The sequence below is a fragment of the Sapajus apella genome, unplaced genomic scaffold (assembly GCF_009761245.1).
Source record: "Sapajus apella isolate SASKATOON/1434 unplaced genomic scaffold, GSC_monkey_1.0 scaffold11, whole genome shotgun sequence".
NCBI classification, from domain to species: Eukaryota; Metazoa; Chordata; class Mammalia; order Primates; family Cebidae; genus Sapajus; species Sapajus apella.
The window spans coordinates 10,186,064-10,209,252 of NW_022436951.1; the positions used below are offsets into that span (position 1 = coordinate 10,186,064).

Genomic DNA, 23,189 nt, shown 5'->3' on the forward strand with positions numbered 1-23,189 from the left:
GGGGCTTGTGGTATCATTGCTTCTTTCTCTAAACCTCAGATTTTTCAAATGTAAAAAGGTGATAATATTTTACTAGGTTATTGTGGAACCTAGATGGTAAATGGCTTTGTAAACTGAATTGTTATTCTCGTATTAAATAAAACCTTCATGTTTCTTACATTAAGAATTAAAACTACGACTTATAGTTAGGTCTTACTAACAAGATGCTGTTAAATATACTTTTAAAAACTTCACTAGTGAAAAGCCCTTAAAAATTCATTTGCTTGAAAGGGAGTGTCTGCTCACACTTTGTTTTGTGCGTTCTGCTCTGAAGTGATCTGCGGCAGGTGTGGAAAGAAAAAGGATACCAGTCAAGCACCCCATTCTGAAAATCTGAAATTCTAAATGGTTCTAAAATTTGAAACTTTTTCAGTGCTGTCATGATGTCACAAGTGGAAGATTACATACCTGACACACTTTGTTTCATGCTCAGGACTAGTTAAAATATTGTATAAAAAATATTGTATAAAATTACCTTTGGCTGTGTGTATAAGGTATATGTGAAACATAAATGAATTTTGTATTTAGACTCAGGTCCCATCCCTAAAGTATCTCATTATGTATATGCAAATATTCCAAAATCTTGGATCTGAAACACTCTGGTTCCAATTACAGGGATACTCAACCTGTACCCTCTTCTGTTTTCAAGGGGCTGAAAGGAAGTACACCTAGATCATGAATTAAACAAACAGGTCTCGGGGCTGGGGCAGTGGATCACATAATTACTTTTTTAGTAAGGAGGTCAGGAGATTGAGAGCATTCTGGCCAACATGGTGAAACCCTGTCTGTACTAAAAATACAAAAATTAGCTGGGCATAGTGGTGCGTTGTCTGTAATCCCAGCTACTTGGTAGGCTGAGGCAGGAGAATCGCTTGAACCAGGGAGTCACAGTGAGTTGAGATCGTGCCACTGCACTCCAGCCTGGCGACAGAGCGAGACTCTCTCAAAAAAAATAAAATAAATAAATAGATAAACAGGCTTTAAAGGTAAGACAGAAAAAAGAGAGCCAGGGCTTTGGAGCTAGGTGGACTAATTTCATTTCCTGCTTTGCCACTCAGTGTGTGGCAGGTCCCCTGAGCCTCAGTTCCATTATCTTGTGAAATTGGAAGAATAGTGCCTACTTTACAAGGTTTTCTAAGAATTAGAAAGAATGTACACTGAATACTTAGCACAGTTTTAACAGACTAGATACTCAGTGTATGGCAGAGTCTGACTGTGTGCACTTTGAAAAAGGATTTGGAAGGATACGTTCCAAATGTTAGTGGAGATTATCTTGAAGAGGGAATGTGTGAGGGATGGAAGGGGAAAAGAAGGTGGAGACTTTTAATTATCTGTCATGTATTTCTATATGAATCTTTTTTGAAAACAAGTGAAAGTACCTGGGAAATCTGTGTAAGTGGCCAAGAAACCACTGAGCAATCTGTCGAAGCGAAGGAACAGATAGCAGAAGAGGAAAGTGACAGAGCTGGAACAGGAGCTGCCAGAGCGAAGCCAGGGGAGGGAGGTTATGGAGACAGCAGGAGGAGGAGGGAAGAGGAGTGGAGACAGACTTGTTGACTGTACCTTCAGGGAGTCTGCTGTGAATGGAAAGGAGATAGGGCAGGGTTGGTCTGGGTCTGTCTCTTTTGTAAATGTGAGAATATTTGAAGGCCAATAGGCAGGTGCTAGTATATATGTTAGAGATTTAAGATATTTTAGGAGGGCAGGAGTTGTGAGCAAAGGTAAATCTGGAAGTAGAGAATGGGTAGGGTTAGCTTTAGGCAGACTGTGTACTCCAGCCAGACAAAAGAGCGGGTATGTATGAAATAGAGTTTATTTAGTTGGTTTGTTGCTTTTGTAAAGTCATCAGCTGAAAATGACCTGCATTCAGAGGTTTGGGGAGAATGGGTTTTTGAAATATCTGATATGGACAGTCGTGAGCTCTGAGCAGGGAAACAGATGGATTTGCCCTCGTGTGTGTGTGTGTGTGTGTGTGTGTGTGTGTGTGTGTGTATTTTTTTGAGACAGAGTTTTGCCCTTGTCATCTAGGCCGGAGTGCAATGGTGCAATCAGGAGTTTTTTTTTTTTTTTCGGTGCATATAATTATACTGCAAGTTATAATCAGAAGTTTCATTTCCATCTTTGTTTCGTCTATCTTGTTATTTCCTTCCTCCTGTTAGTAGTCCTTGAAAAGTTAGTTTGGAGTTTATCTTTCCAGTATTTTCTTAGCTAAACTATACATGTGTGTGTATGTGTGTGTGTGTGTATATATATATATATATTTTTTTTTTTCATATTCTTGCCCCTCTCCTTCATACGCAAGGTAGTGGACTATGCACACTGTTTGCACCTTGCTTTTTACATGTTATATCCTAAAGATTGTTCTCTGTCACTATTACTTAAATATCTTTTATGGTTCTATCGTATTTCATTTGTAGTAGATATATCTTAATATATTCATCCAGTCACTTATTGATGGATTTATGGGTTGTTTTCAGACTTTTGCTTCTACAGATAATGTCACAATAACCATAAGCATATACTGTTTTATATTTATGGAGCTGTTTCTTCAGAGTAGATACCTTAGCAGTAGAATTGTCAAGTTAAAGGATAAATGTATGTGTGATTTTTCTAGATCCCCAAATTCCCCTCAGTAAAAGTAGTGTCATGTTGACATTCCCATCATAATGTATGAAAGTGCGTGTTTCCCTTATCTTTGCTAACTATGCTGTCAAACATTTGGATTTTTTTTTTTTTTTGAGACTGAGTCTTGCTCTGTCGCCCAGGTTGGAGTGCAATGGTGTGATCTCATTTCACTGCAGCCTTGGCATCCTGGATTCAAGTGATTCTCCTGCCTCGGCTTCCTAAATAGCTGGGATTACAGGCACGTGCCACCATGCCCAGCTAGTTTTTTTTTTTTTTTTTTTTTTTTTTCAGTAGACACAGGGTTTCACCGTGTTGGCCAGGCTGGTCTCGAACTTCTGACCTCAAGTGATCCCTCCACTTTGACCTCCCTAAGTGTTGGGATTACAGACATGAGCCACTGCATCCAGCCAAGCTTTTGGATTTTTGCCAGCCTGATATGTATGATTTCATGTAGTTAAAAAAAAAAAAAAAGATAAGATATGTGTAACATAAAATTTACCACTTAAAACATTTTTAAGTGTACAGTTTCGTGGCATTAAGTAGATTCACATTGTGCAGTCAGCAACACTGTCCCTCTGCAGAACTTCTCTATAATTTCATACCGAAACTCTACCCATTAAATAGTAACTACTATTCTCTTCTCTCCACAACCCCTGGGAACCACTGTCTCTATGAATTTGACTATTCTAGGTACTTCATATATGTGGAACCATAGAATATTTTGTCTATTTGTGACTGGCAAATTTCACTTAGCCTGATGTCTTCAGAGTTCATCTATGTTTTGTTGCTATGTAATAGAATTTTATGTAGATCTTTGTATCAGAATTTTCATTTTTAAGGCTGAATAATGTTTTCTTGTATGCATATGCTACATTTTATTTAAATTCATTGTTGATATGTATATGTTTTGTCTTTTTTAATTAGGTGGGGTTCTTTTTGCTAGGTCTCATGTATTTTAAATGTGTATTGTTTTTATTAAGAATGACAAAGCATCTTTTGTTATGTTTTGGTAATTTCCATTTCTTTCATGAACTTTGTTATCTGTTACCTTTTTAAAAATTGAATATTTCAAAAATATATATATTTTTGGAGACAGGTCAGGTTAGAGTGCGTTAGTGCAATCATAGCTCATTGCAGCCTCAACCTCCCAGGCTCGAGGCCTCTAGCTGCTACAGGCATGTGCTATCACACCCAGCTCATTTTAAAACATCTTTTGTAGAGACGGGCTCTCACTGTGTTACCAGAGTGGTCTGAAACTCCTGGCCCAGGTGATCCTCCTGCCTTGGCCTCCCAAAGTGCTGGGATTACAGGTATACACCACTGTGCCTGGCCTCAAAATAATAATAAAAAACAAACAAAAAAAAAACCTTAATTTTTAGGAACTAAGTATATACTAGAGATTTATCTGAGATATAAGTTGTAAATATCTTTTTCTGAATTGTCATTTGTCCTCTGATTTTGCATATGATTTTGCCTTGCAAACTTTACCAAAAATATATGTGGTCCCTTTTATTGCTCCTAGATTTCCCTAGCTGGGAAGTTTTTTCTTCCACTCCCAGATTATAAAGGTTTACACTCCTATTTCCTCTAACAGTACTTACATTATTTCACTTTACATTTCAGCCTCTGATCCATTTGGAGTTTCTATTGATTTATAATGAGGAATTGATCCGTTTGTGTTTTTCCTAATGGCTCTCCAGTTGTCCCAACTCGTTTGATTAAAATGTTCATCTGTCCCTGTTACATTGATTTGTGATGACATTTTTATCATATACAGATTGAGAATCCCAAATCCGAAAATCTGAAATTGGAAGTGCTCCAGTATCCAAAACGTTTTCAGCACCAATGTGACAATCAAAGAAAATGCCCATTGAAACATTTTGGATTTCAGATTTTTGGATTTAGGTATAATGCAAATATTCCAAAATGTGAAAAAAAAATTTAACTCTACAACACCTCCAGTTACAAGCATTTTGGATAAGGGATACTCAACCCGTATTTCATTTCAGCGTGTTCTTGGGTCTGTTTCCGGACTTTATTTTGTTGGTCTGTCTCTTCACGTGCCAGTGTAACATCATTTTAATTTTAGAGACTTTTAAATCTATTTTAGTGTCTAGTAGGACGGCTTTCATTTCTATTCCCTACATATTGCTATCTCCCAAATTTTCCTGGTTATTCTTTTTTATTTTTCTTTAGGAACTTTTATTTTTAACTTGTATAGCTCGAGGAAAAGTCTGTCGCTATTTTTATTGGGATATTAAATTTGTAAGTTAAGTTAGGAAGAATTGATAATGCTGAGACTTGGTATCTAAGAATGAAATAGCTTTCCATTATTCAAGTCTATTTTTAAGTCTTTCAAGAGGGTTTAAACTTTTCACATAGGTTTTGCCTTGATATTTTTGTTGCTATTGTAAAGATCTTTTCAGTTATATTTTAACTTTTTAGTATTTCAGCATTTATATTTTGTTTGCATATGACAAGCTGATGCTTAATTTTATATAATCTGGCTACTTTAGTAAACTCGTATCTGTAATAATTTTTCCATTTACTCTCCAGTTTTTATAGGTATCCAGCAATATCACCAGCAAATGCAGTTTTACTACTACTTTTTTTGCTGCTTCTTGAGACAGAGTCTCACTCTGTTGCCTAGGCTGAAGTGTAGTGGCTCACTGCAACCTCTGCCTCCTGGGTTCAAGCGATTCTCCTGCCTCTGCCTCCTGAGTAGCTAATTATTACAGGCACATGCCACCACGCCTGGCTAATTTTTGTATTTTTAGTAAAGATGGGGTTTTGCCGTGTTGGCCAGGCTGATCTCAAACTCCTGACTTCAGGTGAGCTGCCAAGCTTGACCTCCCAAAGTGTTGAGATTACAGGCTTGAGCCATCGAACCTAGATTTACTACTTCTTTAACAGGAGTCTCATATCTGTAAATGCTTTTTCTTTTCTTTTTTTTTTTTTTTGAGACGGAGTTTTGCTCTTGTTACCCAGGCTGGAGTGCAATGGCGCGATCTCGGCTCACCGCAACCTCCGCCTCCTGGGTTCAGGCAATTCTCCTGCCTCAGCCTCCTGAGTAGCTGGGATTACAGGCACGCGCCACCATGCCCAGCTAATTTTTTGTATTTTTAGTAGAGACGGGGTTTCACCGTGTTGACCAGGATGGTCTCGATCTGTTGACCTCGTGATCCACCCGCCTCTGCCTCCCAAAGTGCTGGGATTACAGGCGTCAGTCACCGCGCCCGGCCTGTAAATGCTTTTTCTTGTCCAGTCTTTTTAATCTGCTCCATTAGTTATTTTTGTCAAGAACTTTTTGATGCTTAATTTTTTATGATAATCAGAATTTCATGTAAGACTTCAGAAGTGACTTTATACAATTTCTTTTTTTGTAGCAGCTTTGAGATACAATTCATATGCCATATAATTCAGCCATTTGAAGTATACAATTCAAGATTTTTAATATATTTACAGATTTGTACAACCATCACCATAATCAATTTTAGAATATTTTTATCTCTTCCAAAAGAAAACTTATACCCTTTAGCCATTACCTCTCCCTTCCCCCATTCCGCCAGCCCTGGACGCCCACTATATTAATTATCTTACTGCATAACAAAACAGCAGCTTAAAACAACAAACATGCTATTCTGTGTATGTGTCTTTCTGTCTCTCTCTGTATGTCTTGGTTTGCCTCACATTGCATTCTCTCTCATTTCTTCTTTGCATATGTCTTCTGTTTTCCTTTCTGTCACCTTTATTCTCTGCATTTGTACCCAGTGGCCAGTAGCTTCTGAATCCACACAACCAGTACAGCTCTAGTGCCATGCCCATATAACTGATTCAGTATGGCAAGTTTAGATACTCAGGAGGAGGACTTAATTTCCTCAACCTGGTCCAGTTAGATTTGGCTAGTACAATCACTTTTTTTTTTAAATTTTTTTTTAATTTTTTTGAGATGGAGATTCACTCTTGTTGCACAGGCTGGACTGCAATGGCGTAATCTTGGCTGACTCCAACCTCTGCCTCCTGGGTTTAAGTGATTCTCCTGCCTCAGCCTCCCAAATATCTAGGATTGCAGGCATGTGCACTACAGCCAGCTGATTTTGTATTTTTAGTACAGATGGAGTTTCACCATGTTGGTCAGGCTGGTCTTGAACTCCTGACCCAGATGATCCAACTGCCTCAGGCACCCAAAGTATTGGAATTACAGGTGTGAGCCACCATGTAGACCTGGCCTGTATTCCTATTAGAAAGCCATTTCCAAAACGTTGGCCACACCAGAATTCAACATTATATAGAAAATACCGTGTTGTGCTTTAGTGATTTCATTTGAAATATTTTGTGCATAAGAACAAAATGAAAACTATTTTGAGTACTTTATGCATATTTTGACTAGTAACTGAACGTTTATATAACGTAGTATGTTTTGTAAAATGTTTAGTTTAAGAGGTTGCCTACTGGTTTGCCAGGTATGTTTTGTTTAGTAAACCTTGAGTTGTGATCCTTTCAAAGATGGGAAATAACACACAGAAATGTTCTTTTCTGCCCTCTTTTGAAAAAGATGTGGCAAGAGTAGGCCCATGTTTTACACATGACAACGGTTGATAAGGGCTAAGTTGTCCTCCCCAGATAGATGAAAGAGGACATTGTCCAGCTTGCTGCATTCCATACCTGGGTCTCTTTATTCAGTCATGTTCTTTATACATTCTAAGTAACTGAATTTGCAATCCTCCTTCCCCATTCCATTCTAATTGTACATATTTTTCATTATTAAATAATTACTATTTGCCAGGAGTTGTGCTTTATAGATGTTATTTAATCTTCACAACTTCTGTTTTATATTAAGAACACTAGTCTCAGAAATTTAACTGCATAGTATGTGGTAGAGCTGGAGTTGATTTGAATTGCCAGGTGTGTGTTGTGCAGTCTGGGTTCTTGAGCACTGTTTTTTACTACATCGCAACTATGCTTTACTTTGTGGTTCATAGTTATTTTTGTGGAAAGTTATTAGTTCTTCTAGTATTTTGCCTTTCTTAAATTACTGCCACTGTCCTAACTATTGCTTTTAAAGCCTGAACAGCTATAACTAGAGCCTTTTCCTTACTGATCTTCTTGCTTCCAGTTTTCCTTTAATATATGCAGAAAAGCCTAAAGAAAATAAAGATCCCTATAATCACCAGGCATTACTACTGCTAAAACCTTTCTTCTGATCTCCCTAAAAAAAGAGACTATTCTATCTCTTTCTCTCTCTCTCTACACACACACACACACACACACACACACACACACACACACAATTTTATAATTTTTTTTTATGTTTTATAATAACCTTCTGCACCAGGATTTTTGTGTGTGTGTGTGTGTGACTGTTGCTAGGCTGGAGTGCAGTGGTGCAATCTTGGGTCACTGCAACCTCTGCCTCCTGCACCAGGATTTTTAAACTGATTTTCATAGAATTGTAATATTCTGCAAGCTGTTAAAAGTATACTGTAAATTAAGATGTTTCAAGGTCAGGAAAGTTTGGGAAGCACTGAATTTATTCCCTTTTAACTTTTTGGTTGTTTTTGTGTTTTACTATGGTAATTTTGTGATCAGTATATTTGTACATATATTTTTGTGCACAGTATTTTCTAACTAAAGGCCCGTAAGAATTGTGTCAAAGGATATGAACATTTTAAAGTTTTTTGTAAATATAAACGTATAATGTGTATATGTATTAATATTTACATAATTTCAAAATAAGATTATGCTTTAGATCAAACCTGTCCAACCCACGGCCTGTGGGCCACAGGTGGCCCACGGCTTTGAATCTGGTCCAACACATATTTGTAAGCTTTCTTAAAACATGAGATTATTTTTTTCTTTAGCTAATCAGCTGTCATTAGTGTTAGTATATTTTAAGTGTGGCTCAAGACAATTCTTCCAGTGTGGCCCAGGGAATCCCAAAGACCGGACGTTTCTGCTTTAGATAATATAATTTTGTATCTCTTTCTCATGTAGGATATATATTATGAGCATTTTCCCATGTTGTAAATGTTTTTAATAACATAGGACGAAAATCTTATGCTTCTGGTTATATCCCTCTTATGATATTAATATAGACTTTTTATTGCATTTCATTTTGGGTCACCAACCTTTTGACTTCCTTCTTTTTTTGAGACACAGTCTCGCTCTGTTACCCAGGCTATAGTGCAGTGTCGCAATCTTGGCTTACTGCAACCTCCGCCTCCTGGTTTCAAGCAATTCTGCCTCAGCCTCCTGAGTAGCTGGGACTACAGGCGGGTGCCACCACGCCCAGCTAATTTTTATATATTTAGTAGATACGGGATTTTACTGTGTTGGCCAGGCTGGTTGAGTTTCTTCTTGACAAAAAGCTTCTGGGTAAGTAGGCACTTAAGAGGAGAACAGCATCTCTTAACTCTAGTGGTGAGAACTCTTCTCAGTGTTTGCAGTTTTAGGGGACTTAATAAACAATACCCTTTTCTACCATTCAACTTGAGGTACTTGAAAGATAAAAGGAAATCAGGCAGATGGAGACCCAACCCTACTTGAGATGTTTCTGCCCTCTGCCATCCTTATATTTTAGAACATAGGAACTAATTTATGACTACGATCATAAGCTGCTTGATATTGCCAGTTACTAATTTTCCCCACATACTTTATCTTTCTTTTTTTCTTTTGAGATAGGGTCTCACTCCTGTCACCCAGGCTGGAGTGTAGTGGCATTATCACGGCTCACTGAAGACTCAGCTTCCTGAGCTCAGGTGATTCTCCCACCTCAAGTATCTGGGAGCACAGACATGCATCACCATACCTGACTAATTTTTGTATTTTTTGTAGAGATGGGGTTTCACCATGTTGCCCAGGTTGGTCTGGAATTTCTGGGCTCAAGCAGTCCACCCACCTTTGCCTCCCAAAGTGCTGGGATTGCAGGTATATGCCACTGTGCCCGGCCACCCTCTGGTTAATTTTTGATCCTGCTTTTATGATGTGGGTTTTAGCAGGAAGGTGTCAATATACAGGACTTTTCTGTTGCTTAGTATGTCTTTGCTGGCTTCATTTGTCTTTGAAATCTTGCTGGTGAGTCCCAGAACTGTCCATGTGCATTCGTCTGCTTTCCCATGTGAATCCAATTCTGTTTAAGCATGTGTCTTTCATGGTAATGCCTAAAACCGTTTACTAAATTTAGATCTCTAAAGTCTGATATTAAAGACTCCATTTTGCTGACATCTCTGGTTATGCCATTAGTCTAGGAGCAATTGAGATTGAGATACATTTTAGTTCTCTGCCATCAGATGTAAGCTTCCAGGTACTGTTCAGCTGGAATTGCAGGTTGTAGAGCTGTTCACGTCCAGTGTTGCTTCATAAGGTGTTCTGTGGTTTACAGTTTGTAGAGGTTCACTTATAAACTCTTGTCTATTTGTCCAGGCCAGTCAAAGCCAGATATCTGTAACTTTAATTTCATGTAGAATTCATTCTCAGGATTCGTAGGGCTTTAATTTCATGGACACAGAAGCCATGCATTTTATCTAGCCTCTATAAACTGGTATTAGTCACTTTGCTAAATGTCTGGTAATCTTCATTTGATCTGGTAATCTTCACTTAATTGACCCTAACACTGATTTAAAATGATTCCCTAAAATCCAGTCAGTGTCAGCTGCTTCTACTTCACATTTAAATTGATCTCTTAACACTGATGTTTTTGTTTATCTCCTTGTGCCTCCTTTAATCTAAATTATTATTTCCCCAAAGGTCACTTTCTCAGAAGTGGTAGCTTCATGAAACAAATTTAACTCCTTGTATCAAAAATGAAGTTTGATGGACCTCAGTGGTCAGTCATTTTCTGAAATACAAACTCACTGCTCTGGCCTAGCAAAGTGCTAGGATTGACCGGGTAAAGCACCAGAGGTGAGGGCCAGGCCTTCCTAATCCTGGGCCCTCCATTCTTGAGAGATTCAGTTGGCCTGCTCTCCTACCAAAATTATGTTATCCTGTTCTGAACCTTAATGAGAATTATTTATAGCTTCTGCTGTCTCATGAGAACTGGGTATCTTAAATTGATAGCTGGCAATCCTGCTGGCAAGATTTGTGGCTTTATAATTTGAACAACCCAGTTATTTGCTGTTAGAGTACCCTGACCTCATCTGGTGATGCCTGCTTGACCGGTGTCCCGGATCTCTAGATGTCTGTCAACCTCCTTGTGTCTGGCTATTCTACATTCTCTCTTGGGGCCAATCTGATTGTTACACTGTTTATTTTTCAGAATTTTAGGCATATAGCCAGCCCTTTGTTCGTGGGCGCATATGTGTTTTTCTAATATATTCTTACAGAATTAACTGTTTGTGTATTTAAGAGACAATGTCTCACTGTTTTGCCCAGGCTACAGTGTGTTGGTGTAATCATTGCTCATTGTAGCCTTGAACTCTTAGACACAAGTGGTCCTCCCACCTTAGCCTCCCGAGTAGCTGGGACTACAGGTGTGCAGTGCCATACCTAGCTAATTAAATTTTTTTTGGTAGAAACAGGATCTCACTATGTTGTCCAGGCTGGTCTCAAACTCCTGGGCTCAAGCCACCCTCTCAGCTCAGTCTCCCAAAGCGCTCGGATTAACCTTGTGTTTTTATCTTAAACAGCAATGAAGGAATGGTATTCTGATTCTCTGTGAAGCTAAATTTCGCTAGGTTGTCTTTCCCTGAGCCTTTTAACTTGTCCACATATAATCAATCACTATAATCTGAGGTTAACTGAATATTCCTTGGAGTTTGCAGAGTTCTGAAAGAATGTAATAAACATAGCTTAGTGAAATATGAATTATATTTCTAAACCTCTAACCTCTAAAGTTATTTGTTGTTTATCTGTATGTAAGAATAAATGGTGGAAAGATAAGCCCCTGAAAATTCTCCATGAGTAATTTATGTTAATTGTATATTTTTCAGTATATTATTGAAAGGAAAGGTAAAAGGCACCAAACTTGACTTTGGCTGAGAATATTTCTGTTTTCACTCTAAATTCAAGGTAAATTAGCTATTTTGTTTTCTTTCTTCTTTTTTTTTTTTTTTTTTAAATAGGGTTACACATCATTTTGGAATGACTGTATATCATCTGGATTACGTGGCTGTATGTTAATTGAATTAGCATTGAGAGGAAGGTTACAACTAGAGGCTTGTGGAATGAGACGTAAAAGTCTATTAACAAGAAAGGTAAGAGGAGTGCTGAGTACCATTCTTTTTAAAGAGTTTGTGCTGCTTAAAATGTATGTTTTTACTAATAGCCTTCAAAAATTAAAAGTTGATTTTAAAGTTATCTTTATTCAATTGTATGTCCATATCTTTTTTGCATCCTTGGTTTTCTGGTTCTTTGCACATATAATGAATAATGTAATTCATTGTTAGGGTAACCGGCCACTGGATCTTACATCTTCAGAAAGATTCCAGACTTCATTTGATGTTTTTAAAAGCCATAATTTTGAAAGACTTGACATTAAAAACTCAAACATGTTACTGTGCAATTTACGCATAGGCTATTGATTTTTTTCATTAGATTATGAATACTTTTCAGATACCTGTCTGAAGGTCTGTGTAGGTGCTTCTCTGGTATAATAGAGGTAATATTGGCTAGTTTTAGAAATTAAACTCAGCCTCAACCTCAAATATTCAAGACTGTTTTTCTTCCAGTTTGTCATTGTGTTTCTTGGGCATGGTGTTTCAAAGCTATTAGTTTTTTTCCCTAAATTGATGTCCTAATGAGTCTAAAAGTTTTAGGTCAGAAATGAAAGTTTTTGATTGATAAGCTATCAAGAATAAGTTCTGTAGGAAAGAACACCATTCATGCATTTTTCTTTTTCTTTCTTTTTTATTTTTTTTGAGACAGTCTCACTCTGTCACCCACGCTGGAGTGCAATGATGTGATCTCCACACGCTGCAACCTCTGCCTTCCTGGTTCAAGTGATTTTCTTGCCTCAGCCTTCCAAGTAGTTGGGACTACAGGCGTGTGCCACCACTCCCAGCTAATTTTTGTATGTTTTATAGAGATGGGGTTTTTCCATGTTGCCTGGGCTGGTCTCAAACTCCTGGGCTCAAGCGATCCATCTGCCTTGGGCTTTCCAAAGTGCTAAGATGACAGGCATGAGCTACCACATCCAGCCCATCATTTTCTAGAATACAGAGTTGCTGTTAAAGTCTGGTACCCTTCTGATTTTCTTTTCCTTTTATTTTTTGTTTTTGAGATAGAGCCTCCATCGCTTGGGCTAGAGGGCAGTGGTATGATCTTGGTTCTCTGCAACCTCTGCTTTCCAAGTAGCTGGGACTATAGGTATGTGCCACCGTGTTTGGCTAATTTTTTTTTTTTTTTTTTTTTTTTGAGACGGAGTGTCACTCTGTTACCCAGTCCACAATGCAGTGGTGCCATCTCAGCTCACTGCAGCCTCCACCTCCTGGGTTTAAGTGATTCTCCTGCCTCAGCCTCCCTAGTAGTTAGGATTACAGGCATGCACCACCACACCTGGCTAATTTTTTTTTTTTTTTTTTTTTTTTTGGTATTTTTAGTAGAGACAGGATTTCACCATGTTGGTCAGGCTGGTCTCGAACTCCTGACCTCAAATGATCCGCCCACCTTGGCCTCCCAAAGTGCTAGGATTATGGGAGTAAGCCACTTCGCCTGGCCTCCTGGCTAATTTTTTTTAAAAAAATTTTTATTAGAGATAAGGTCTTTATTGCCCAGGCTGGTCTTGAATGCTTGGGCTCAAGTGATCTTCGTGCTTTGACTTCCCAAAGGGCTGGGACTATAGGCGTGAGCCGTGGTGCTGGGCCTCCTTCTGATTTTCAATCTTCCTTGTTCTTTTTTTTTTTTTTTTTCCCCCCCACTTCTAGAAGCAGTTGGGATCTTCTGTTATCTTTGTTGGTGTTCTGAAATTGCACAATATGCCTTAATTAAAAAAAAAAAAAAGAAAGATGCCTTAATGGGTCATTTTAAAATTCATTATACATTAATTTTTTCAATATGGAAATGTATATATTTTGGTTTTAAAAACTTGTATTTCTTATGTCTTTTGCCCCCTCTTTTTCTAGAACTCTGTAAATTGGATATGGACTTCTTGGCTGCTGTTAAAGAGTTGTCCTCTGACCTTTCTGTTGAGTTTTTTATTGTGGCTCTATGTTTTTTATTTCCATGAGCCTCCTTTTTAAAAATTGTAGTTTGTTTTATGGATGTTAATACCTTCTTTTAGACTTCTGAGGATATCACACCTCTTTTGAAAATTTCCTTCATCTGTATTATCTTTGTTTCTTTAGAGTTCTTATTTTCTCTTTTTGGTCTCTTCTGTGTTGGAAGCTTTTTTTCACATGTTATCATTGATTATCTATTTATATTTAGGAATGGCCCTGCCCTTCCCCAAAAATAAAACACCAACAAGCTAAATACAAATTATATGTTTGGATAGAAAATATTTCTTTGTGAACCACACTTACTACTGAATTTTTAAAAGGAATTTAGAACTTACTCGAGTCATTGAAAAGTTTTAAGCAGAAGCAGTGGAATGCCATAGTAAGATTTGCCTGTTAGAAAGATCACTGAGAAGAATGGATTGAAAAGATTAAAACTAGTTTAGGGAAATTAAGAGGCTTAAATTAATCCAGGTGAAAAACAACCAGATTAGGCAACTAGAATATAGTTGTCTCTTAGTATCTGTGGCGGATTGGTTCTAGGACTCCTCTCAAATATCAAAATCTGTGGATGCTCAAGTTTCTTATATAAGATGTTGTAGTGTTTGCGTATAACCTATGCACATCCTCTTCTATGCTTTGTATCACCCCCAGATTACTTTACAGTACCGAACACAGTGTAAATGCTGTGTAAATAATTGTTATACTGCATTTTAAAATTCGTATTATTTTTTTCTTAATATTTTTGATCCTCCGTTGGCTCAATCTGTAGATATGGAAGGCCGACTGTAATGTCAGGATGATGGAAAAAGTGATACATTTGACAATTAGGGGATAGAACTTCATAAGAAAAAGTGATTCACCTGCACCCAGGCTGTGGTGTCCCTGACATAAGATCCATTGCAAAGGCATGTGTGTGGGCGAGCTTTGACGCCAAATTGCAATAAATATAAGGAGTGAGTGGGATGTAAGAAGCGGTGGCATGGCCACAATATTTAGATGTAACTTTTTCTCCTGAGGCTCTCTTTTCTTTATTTTCTTGTGCTCTCTCACCCTTCACTGAAAGCATGGTGTAGAATAGCACTGTTTGATTGGAACTTTGTTTGATGATGAAAATGGTATGTATCTGTACTGTTCAATATGTTGGCTACTAGCTACATATGTGTATGAGCCACAGAGTTAAGCACTTGAAATTTGGCTGCTGCACATTGACACATGATGTTAATAAAACATATACTGGATACACTGGATTTTTGGTCTTGGTATGGAAAAATATATTAAGTACCTCAATTTAAAAATATTTATTACATGTTAATATTTTGTTTATATTTGGTTAAATCAAAATATTAAAATTAATTTTAACCTTTTTCCTTTTAAAATATAGCTACTAGATAGTTTAAGAATAGATTGTGGTTTATATTGTGATTCTTTTATTTCTACTGGTCATGATGTCATAGAGATAGATAATGTATGTGTATTTTAAATTTTTTTATAAGATTGAACAAAAAAGCAAAGGACTCTTTGAGGACAAATTTAAATGAAGACTGTCACATTTTAAAAGTAATGTTAAATTGGCCAGACTGTTGCATTTTAAAAGTAATGTTAAATTGGCTCACACCTGTAATCCCAGCACTTTGAGAGGCCGAGGTGGGCGGATCACAAGTTCAGGAGTTCAAGACCAGCCTGGCCAATTTGGTGAAACCCCATTTCTACTAAAAATACAAAAAGTAGCCAGGCATGGTGGCAGCCACCTCTAATCCCAGCTACTCAGGAGGCTGAAGCAGGAGAATCACCTGAATGCGGGCGGTGGAGGTTTCAGTGAGCTGAGATTGCGCTATTGCACTCCAGCCTGGGCAACAGAGCCAGACTCTGTCTCAAAAAGAATAATAATAATGTTAAATTTTATAACATTTAAATAGCTAACATTATAAAATAATACAATAGATTTAATTTTGATACTATAGAATTTTTGTTTTCTTTTTTGAAGTTGTAGTGAGCAACCTGGGTTAAGGTGATTATGCCGCCTCAGCCCGAGTAGCTGGGATTGCAGGCATGCACCACCATACCCGGCTAATTTTTGTATTTTTCGTAGAGACAGGGTTTCACCCTGGGGGCCAGGCTGGTATCAAACTCCTGGCTTCAAGTGATCCACTTGCCTCAGCCTCCCCCTGGGATTCAGCCATGAGCCACTGTGTCCAGCCAATTTTCATTCATTATTATAACTAACCTGGTTAGGTTAAATATTGGATTTCCTTAACATAAAAGTAATTTAAAGTCTGAACTTTGATACTACATGAACACTTGGGGCTTTAAGCATAATGAATTATTTATGTTTTTCATTTAATGAGATCAAGTCTGAAAAGACATCAGTGGATCATTCTTTTTACTTTCTTTTTAGGTAATCTGTAAGTCAGATGCTCCAACAGGGGATGTTCTTCTTGATGAAGCTCTGAAGCATGTTAAGGAAACTCAGCCTCCAGAAACGGTCCAGAACTGGATTGAATTACTTAGTGGTAAGCTGCTTTGAAGAAACCAAAAACCAATTTCAGTTGAAAAGATTATGTAAAAGTTTAAGTCATTTTGAAAGGAACCTAAACAAAATAGCCAGAAGCTTGTTTTGTTATTTAGGCAGACTTGAAAATTATCAGTCATAGAGTTGGAAAGTAACGGTTTTTATAAAATTTCATCCTCTTTAACAATACTGAACAGATATAGAATGAGAAGGTAATATTCTTTTCTTAGCGGTCCCATGTTCTTTATCAAAATTACCACATGCTACCTTAATCTGAATAGGCTAGGTTAAGCTGTGGTGGTAATAAACCTCAAAACCTCAATGGATTAAAACAACTGTTGATTTCTTATTCAAGCTGTAAATCAGTTACAGTCTACTTCGTCCTCACTCTGGCAGTCAGGCACATGGAGCCACCACCACCTGGAGCAGTATCAGTCACTATCAGAAAGGGAGGAATGAGATAGCAGATTACTCTGGCTCTTATGTTTCTGCTTAGAGATGACATGTGGTACACATTTCATTGATCAGAGCAAATCACACAGTCTCCTCTAACTTCAGGGAGACAGGGAAGTGTGCAACCTTAGGGAGGAAAATCTGAAAAATTTGGTTGATAGCTTGGAGGACTGACATTTATATTAAAGTAATTTGTATATTAACATGATATAAGTTTTCTTATAGAAAAGCAGAATTTCTGAAAGTCCTGTTATGAGGATATTCTTCTGTTAGTAAAAGAGGTTTTTTAAGGGGCTGGGGGACTAGTCAAGTGAAACAGTGGGAGTGGAGAGGGAATAAAGAAATCTAATTGTGATCAGTTAGCTGTGAATAACTGCTGCACTTCGACTAGCTGATTTTGTTCATGTATAGATATAAGAGACAGGGTCTCACTGTTGCCCAGGCTGGAGTGAAGTGGCATGATCCTAACTCACTGTAACCTTGAACTAAATCCTGACCTTGAGTGATCCACAGCTTCTGCGTCAGCCTCTGGAGTAGCTAAGACTACAGGTGTGTGTCACTATGTCTGGCTAAGTTTTTATACATTTTATTTTTTGGCCAGGCATGGTGGCTCATGCCTGTAATCCTAGTACCTTTGGAAGCTGAGGCAGGTGAATCTCCTGAGCTCAGGAGTTGAAGACCAGCCTGGGCAACACAGTGAAACCCTGTTTCTACCAAAAAATACAAAAAATTAGCCAGACGTAGTGGCACATGCCTGTGGTCCCAGCTACTTGGGAAGCTGAGGTGGAAGGATTGTATGAGCCTAGGAGATGGAGGTTGCAGTGAGCCAGGATCATGCCACTGCACTCCAGCCTGGGTGACAGAGTGAGACCCCATCTTAAAAAAATTTTTTTTAAGAGATAGGAGTTTGCTGTGTTGCTCAGGCTGGTCTTGAGCTCCTGGCCTCAAGTGATGCTCTCCATCTAGGCCTCCCAAAGCACTGGGACTGCAGGCATGAGTCACCACGCTCAGCCTGTATTTATTTATTTATTTAAAAATTAAGTATATACACTCAATTTTTAGCTAATAGGGCAATAATAGACACTTTACACTTAGGGCAAGTTTCATTCTTCTTATTGGTAGAGAACATAAACGTATTCTTGATAAATTTACATTTTTGTTGGACAACCCTCTTGTAGCTCTGATAAGTGTCCTTTTTATCTCACTGAGAAACTCTTGACTTACACTTTTCCCCCCTTTGTGCTTGTTAGAGTTTTCTTCAATTGTAATTTCTTTTGCAAGAATCTTTTAAAGTTTCTTTACGAATTTGATGAGGGCTTGTTTGGTTAAAACTACATTATATTATCTGCATATTCACTTAATCATCACAAATAACCCATCACATTGTCAGTGCTCTCTGAGTTAGCCTCCCATGTATGCTTGTCAGTGACATGCAGCCATCTAACAGAGACTCAGTGAGGGCATTAATATCAACTCCTTAAATATTAGCTAACATAATGTTTTAAGATAGAAATAGAACTGCCAGTAACGTTTAACTATACTCTGGTGGATCATTTTGTATAACATGGTGTTACTGTCTAGAGGTCATTGGCTTAACCACTCTTTGGGTCTTTCTCATGTTGTACTGTCAGTGTTGGCCTATAACTGCTTCTGGTGGTGTAAACTAGAATTTGTAATTTGGTTCCCAACTGACCAAAAGAAGGGCTTCTCAAAGTTGTGGTGACCTTTTTTGGCAGATGTTTTACAGTGCTAAAGATTATTTTTATGGAAGGTAGAGTGTTTGCTGTCACTTTCCTTTTACTGAAATCCACTTACCTGTTAAGTAACATTTTGTGAATGAATTTTATAATATACATGGTAACTGAACTTGGTTCTCACCTTTGACTGCTGTTCACTGTTCCCACTTGATTAGAGCAGTGAAAAGATAGGTCTAAAAGCTTTTCTCACGAGTATGTACATACAGTTCAGATTCTGTAAAACAGTGTCTATTTGGATTAGAAATTTGGGTAAAATGTGAAACTAAAATACTTAGCAAGTTTTTTTCAAAAACAATGTCCTGTGAGTTTTAGGTTGGCTGTCAATGCCAGAACATTGCCTGTGGCATTTTAGTTTCTTGCTCTTGACATACACTGGGAATGCTTCCATTTCAGCATTAGGGAAGGGGATCCAGAGTGGGAGAAGAAGAAAAAACATTTTTTTAAAGTGAAGAAAATAAGAAAGTATCTCCTGGCAAATAACATGTAAAAAGAAGAAAAGAAAAAATATCTAATTATCACCTAATTGAGTATGAGTTGCTTGCTGATTTAAAAAGAATATATTTTAAAAATATATTTTAATTGTAAAATATATGTAACATAAAAAAGATTTTTTTTTTGTTACCATTTAATGCCCATCACTGAGTAACTTTTTTTTTAAACCATTTTTAAGCATATGGTTCTTTGGCTAGCATGCTGATTTTTAGATTTTTAAAAATGTTCTGTTGCTTCAATGTATTATATGGTATCAAACACTAATTATTGTACCAATAATGACATATGTGCTATGAAACTTAAAAGGTGCTTCCAGACTGAAAGTATCTTAAAGTCCATTTGGGGAACAGTTTTCTACATCTAATAATGTGATATAACAGATGAGTGTTTGACAGTATGGTAACCTGAAAGTTCAGTAGTTCAGAGAAAGGAAAAATCCTTGATAACTTCAGTAGTTACAAGAGGAAGTGGAACTTAGATTAGGCCTTTGAAGGATAAGAAAGAGATGCAAAGAAAGGAATTTACTTGTTCAGAGGGGTTCCTTGCAGTGAAGCCAAGGAATGTCTTAATAAAGAAACAACAGTTTCTTTACCTGGGGTGGAAATACCCAGGGGCTCTTTATTTAAAAATTATTATTATTTATACTGTACATGTATGCATGTTAAAACTCTTGATAAATTTTAAACACTTTCTAATAATTTAAAATTAGTATACATATGTTTGAGGCAAGTTGAGAGACTACTGTATTTTGTTTTGTTTTTGAGACAAGCTCTCACCGTCACCCAGGCTGTAGTGCAGTGGTGCAATCATAGCTCACTGCAGTCTTGACCTCCCAGGCTCCATTGATCGTCCTGCTTCAGCCTCCCAGGTAGCCTGGGACTACAGGCACATGTCACCATGCTCAGCTAATTTTTCTTTCTTTTTTTTTTTTTTTTTTTTTTTTTTTTTTTGTAGAGATGGGCTTTCATCATGTTGCCCAGGCTAAGACTACCGTTTAAGAATAGTTTTTAGCTTCTGAAATCTTAAGGCATCATTAGTTAGTTTGTTCACAAGGTATCACTACACTGCCAAATTTATGGCCTAAGCTGCTTTTAGTTTTATGTCAAGGAAGATAAGTGTTCTTTGCAGTGGAATGATTTAGGTACCTGTCAGCATGTCATTCTCCACCGAAGTGATCGTTGGGCAATGAACATGAATAATCTTTGAAGAACTTTTCCTCCCCATATTTACTTCTCACAGTTTCCTTTACAAAAAAAGGAAACTATGAATAGAGTCATTATATTTTAAATTTGCTTGTATAACTTGTAGTCTTTTCACATATCTGGTGAATAATTTAGGGACTGAGGACTAACAGCTTGGATCACAGTAACATCTTTTAACCTAGGAATTTAAGAACTGTTTGTCAAGTATTTATTTCAAATTATTTTAAAAGTATTCACTGTTTTAAAAATTGAAGCAGCTTAATCTTTAGAAGCTAGCTAGATTAAACTTTTATTGCATCTTCTGTTCACTGATCCATCTATTCTCTTCCCATCCCACTTAAACTGATGTCTTTTTTTTTGGGGGCGAGGGCTGGGGACAGAGTCTTGTTCTTTTGCCCAGGCTGGAATGCAGTGGCGTGATCTCAGCTCCCTGCAGCCTCCGCCTCCTGGGTTCAAGCAATTCTCCTGCTCCTGAGTAGCTGGGACTACAGGTGCACCACACGACACCCGGTTAGTTTTTATATTTTTAGTAGAGAAGGGGTTTCATCATATTGGCCAGGATGGTTCTCAATCTCCTGACCTCATGATCTGCCTGCCTCTGCCTCCCAAAGTGCTGGGATTACAGGCGTGAGCCAGCGCGCCCGGCCTACTGATGTTTTAATAATGCTAACACTCAGGTGTGACTTCATTCTTTTAATTTAGCTTAATTTAATTTTTGGAAAATAAAAGGCAGAAATTCAGGATACTAAGATATTTTGACGACATGGTTATTACTTTGTGCCTATTTTCTGTACGACAAATACTATTAAACAACATTTGGGATATTTCCTACACAGTTTTAGCCTTCTGCTCATGAGATTTCTTCATTCTTTTATAATATCTGAGGAGATCTGAATACCTCTGTATTTGTTGGAGTGAGCACATGGGGTTTACCCTCTTCCCAGGGAATTGCTACAAGATGGCTGGGTCCCTTTTTATTGCTTCCTTTGAGGCAGAAATGATTGCCAGTAGGAAGGTCCAGTCATAAGTGAAATACTCACTGTTTCTTTTGCTGTGCAGAAGCTGTGGAGTTTGATTAGGTCCCATTTGTCTATTTTGGCTTTTGTTGCCAATGCTTTTGGTGTTTTGGTCGTGAAGTCCTTGCCTATGCCTATGTCCTGAATGGTTTTGCCTAGATTTTCTTCTAGGGTTTTTATGGTGTTAGGTCTTATGTTTAAGTCTTTAATCCAACTGGAGTTAATTTTAGTGTAAGGTGTCAGGAAGGGGTCCAGTTTCTGCTTTCTGCACATGGCTAGCCAGTTTTCCCAACACCATTTATTAAACAGGGAATCCTTTCCCCATTGCTTGTTTTTGTCAGGTTTGTCACAGAATGGGGAAAAAATTTTTGCAGTTTACCCATCTGACAAAGGGCTGATATTCAGAATTTACAAAGAACTAAAACAGATTTACAAGAAAAAAACAAACAAGCCCATTCAAAAGTGGGCAAAGGATATGAACAGATACTTTACAAAAGAAGACATACATGAGGCCAACAAACATATGAAAAAATGCTCACCACTGGTCGTCAGAGAAATGCAAATCAAAACCACATTGAGATACCATCTCAGGCCAGTTAGAATGGCGATCATTAAAAAATCTAGAGACAACAGATGCTGGAGAGGATGTGGAGAAATAGGAACACTTTTACACTGTTGGTGGGAGTGTAGATTATTAGTTCAACCATTGTGGAAGACAGTGTGGCGATTCCTAAAGGACCTAGAAATAGAAATTCCATTTGACCCAGCAATCCCATTACTGGGTATATATCCAAAGGATTATAAACCGTTCTACTATAAGGACATGTGCACATGAATGTTCATTGCAGTACTGTTTACAATAGCAAAGTCCTGGAACCAACCCAAATTGCCCATCGATGATAGATTGGACAGGGAAAATGTGGCACATATACACAGTGGAATATTATGCAGCCATCAAAAACGATGAGTTTGTGTCCTTTGTAGGGACATGGATGAACCTGGAAACCATCATTCTCAGCAAACTGACATAAGAGCAGAAGATCAAACACTGCATGTTCTCACTCATAGGCAGGTGTTGAACAATGAGAACACATGGACACAGGGAAGGGGAGCACTACACACTTGGGTCTGTTGGTGGGAAATAGGGGAGGGACAGTGGGGGGTGGGGAGTTGGGGAGAGATATCATTGGGAGAAATGCCAGATACAGGTGATAGAGAGGAAGGCAGCAAATCACACTGTCTTGTGTGTACCTATGCAACAATCTTGCATGTCCTTCACATGTACCCCAAAACCTAAAATGCAATAAAATAAATTAAAAAAAAAAAAATTAAAAATATAAGCAGCATTCTCACTTCAAAAAAAAAAAAAGTGAAATACTTTATTTGAAAGGTGGCTTTGTGTTTAGGCTATTCACATTTTTAGTAGAAACATTAAACTGTAAGTTAGCATACCTTAGAATTGGGAAATTTCCCTAGGAACTTTAGTAAAATTTACTAAGCATAAATTTTCACTGGTTGCAATATGTAAGTTTTAATTAAGGATGTAGTCAGGATAATAAACCTTAGCATAATTTCAGTATAAGAGACAGTAGTCATAAACTGTTAACTCCACTTATTTCCCATGAGAAAAAACAATGTAGAGCATCAGTAGAGGGATGTATGGGGGTGAGGGAGTGCTTTTTCGGGGAGTAGGGGACTGCAAAGAGAAATTTACTGTAGATCTCAAAATAATTCACTTCTTGATTTTTTTTCCTCCCTGTTGTTTGGCAGTAGATGTTGTTTGGCTAAGATGTCTCTGGAGCGTAGAATTCCTTCCTATTTGACTTTGGAAGGTTTAAAAAAAAAATGGATGGCTTGGGAGTCATTTTTTCCACTATACTTTGGTTTTGTGACAACATAAACATGTTAAGTCAGTGATGTCAAATTAGAGTTGCTAGGGG

The 23,189-nt window shown here is 37.7% G+C and overlaps 1 protein-coding gene and 1 long non-coding RNA gene across 3 annotated transcripts in view; one reads left to right on the forward strand and one right to left on the reverse strand.

The window, feature by feature from the left end:
* Window positions 1-23,189, forward strand: part of GOLPH3 (golgi phosphoprotein 3) — a 46,498-nt gene that overhangs the window by 17,575 nt on the left and 5,734 nt on the right. Inside the window, exons 2-3 of one of the 2 annotated variants that reach the window (XM_032279025.1) lie at window positions 11,727-11,858; window positions 16,216-16,330. In XM_032279025.1, coding sequence (XP_032134916.1) covers window positions 11,727-11,858; window positions 16,216-16,330 — 247 coding nt within the window. The remainder of the gene's footprint in view (window positions 1-11,726; window positions 11,859-16,215; window positions 16,331-23,189) is intronic. The other variant, XM_032279026.1, reaches the window with a different exon arrangement.
* LOC116552314 lies at window positions 7,597-7,979 on the reverse strand. The gene is made up of 2 exons (XR_004269324.1): window positions 7,944-7,979; window positions 7,597-7,901 (listed from the first exon to the last, which is right to left on the reverse strand). It is a non-coding gene; the product is annotated as an uncharacterized LOC116552314 (long non-coding RNA).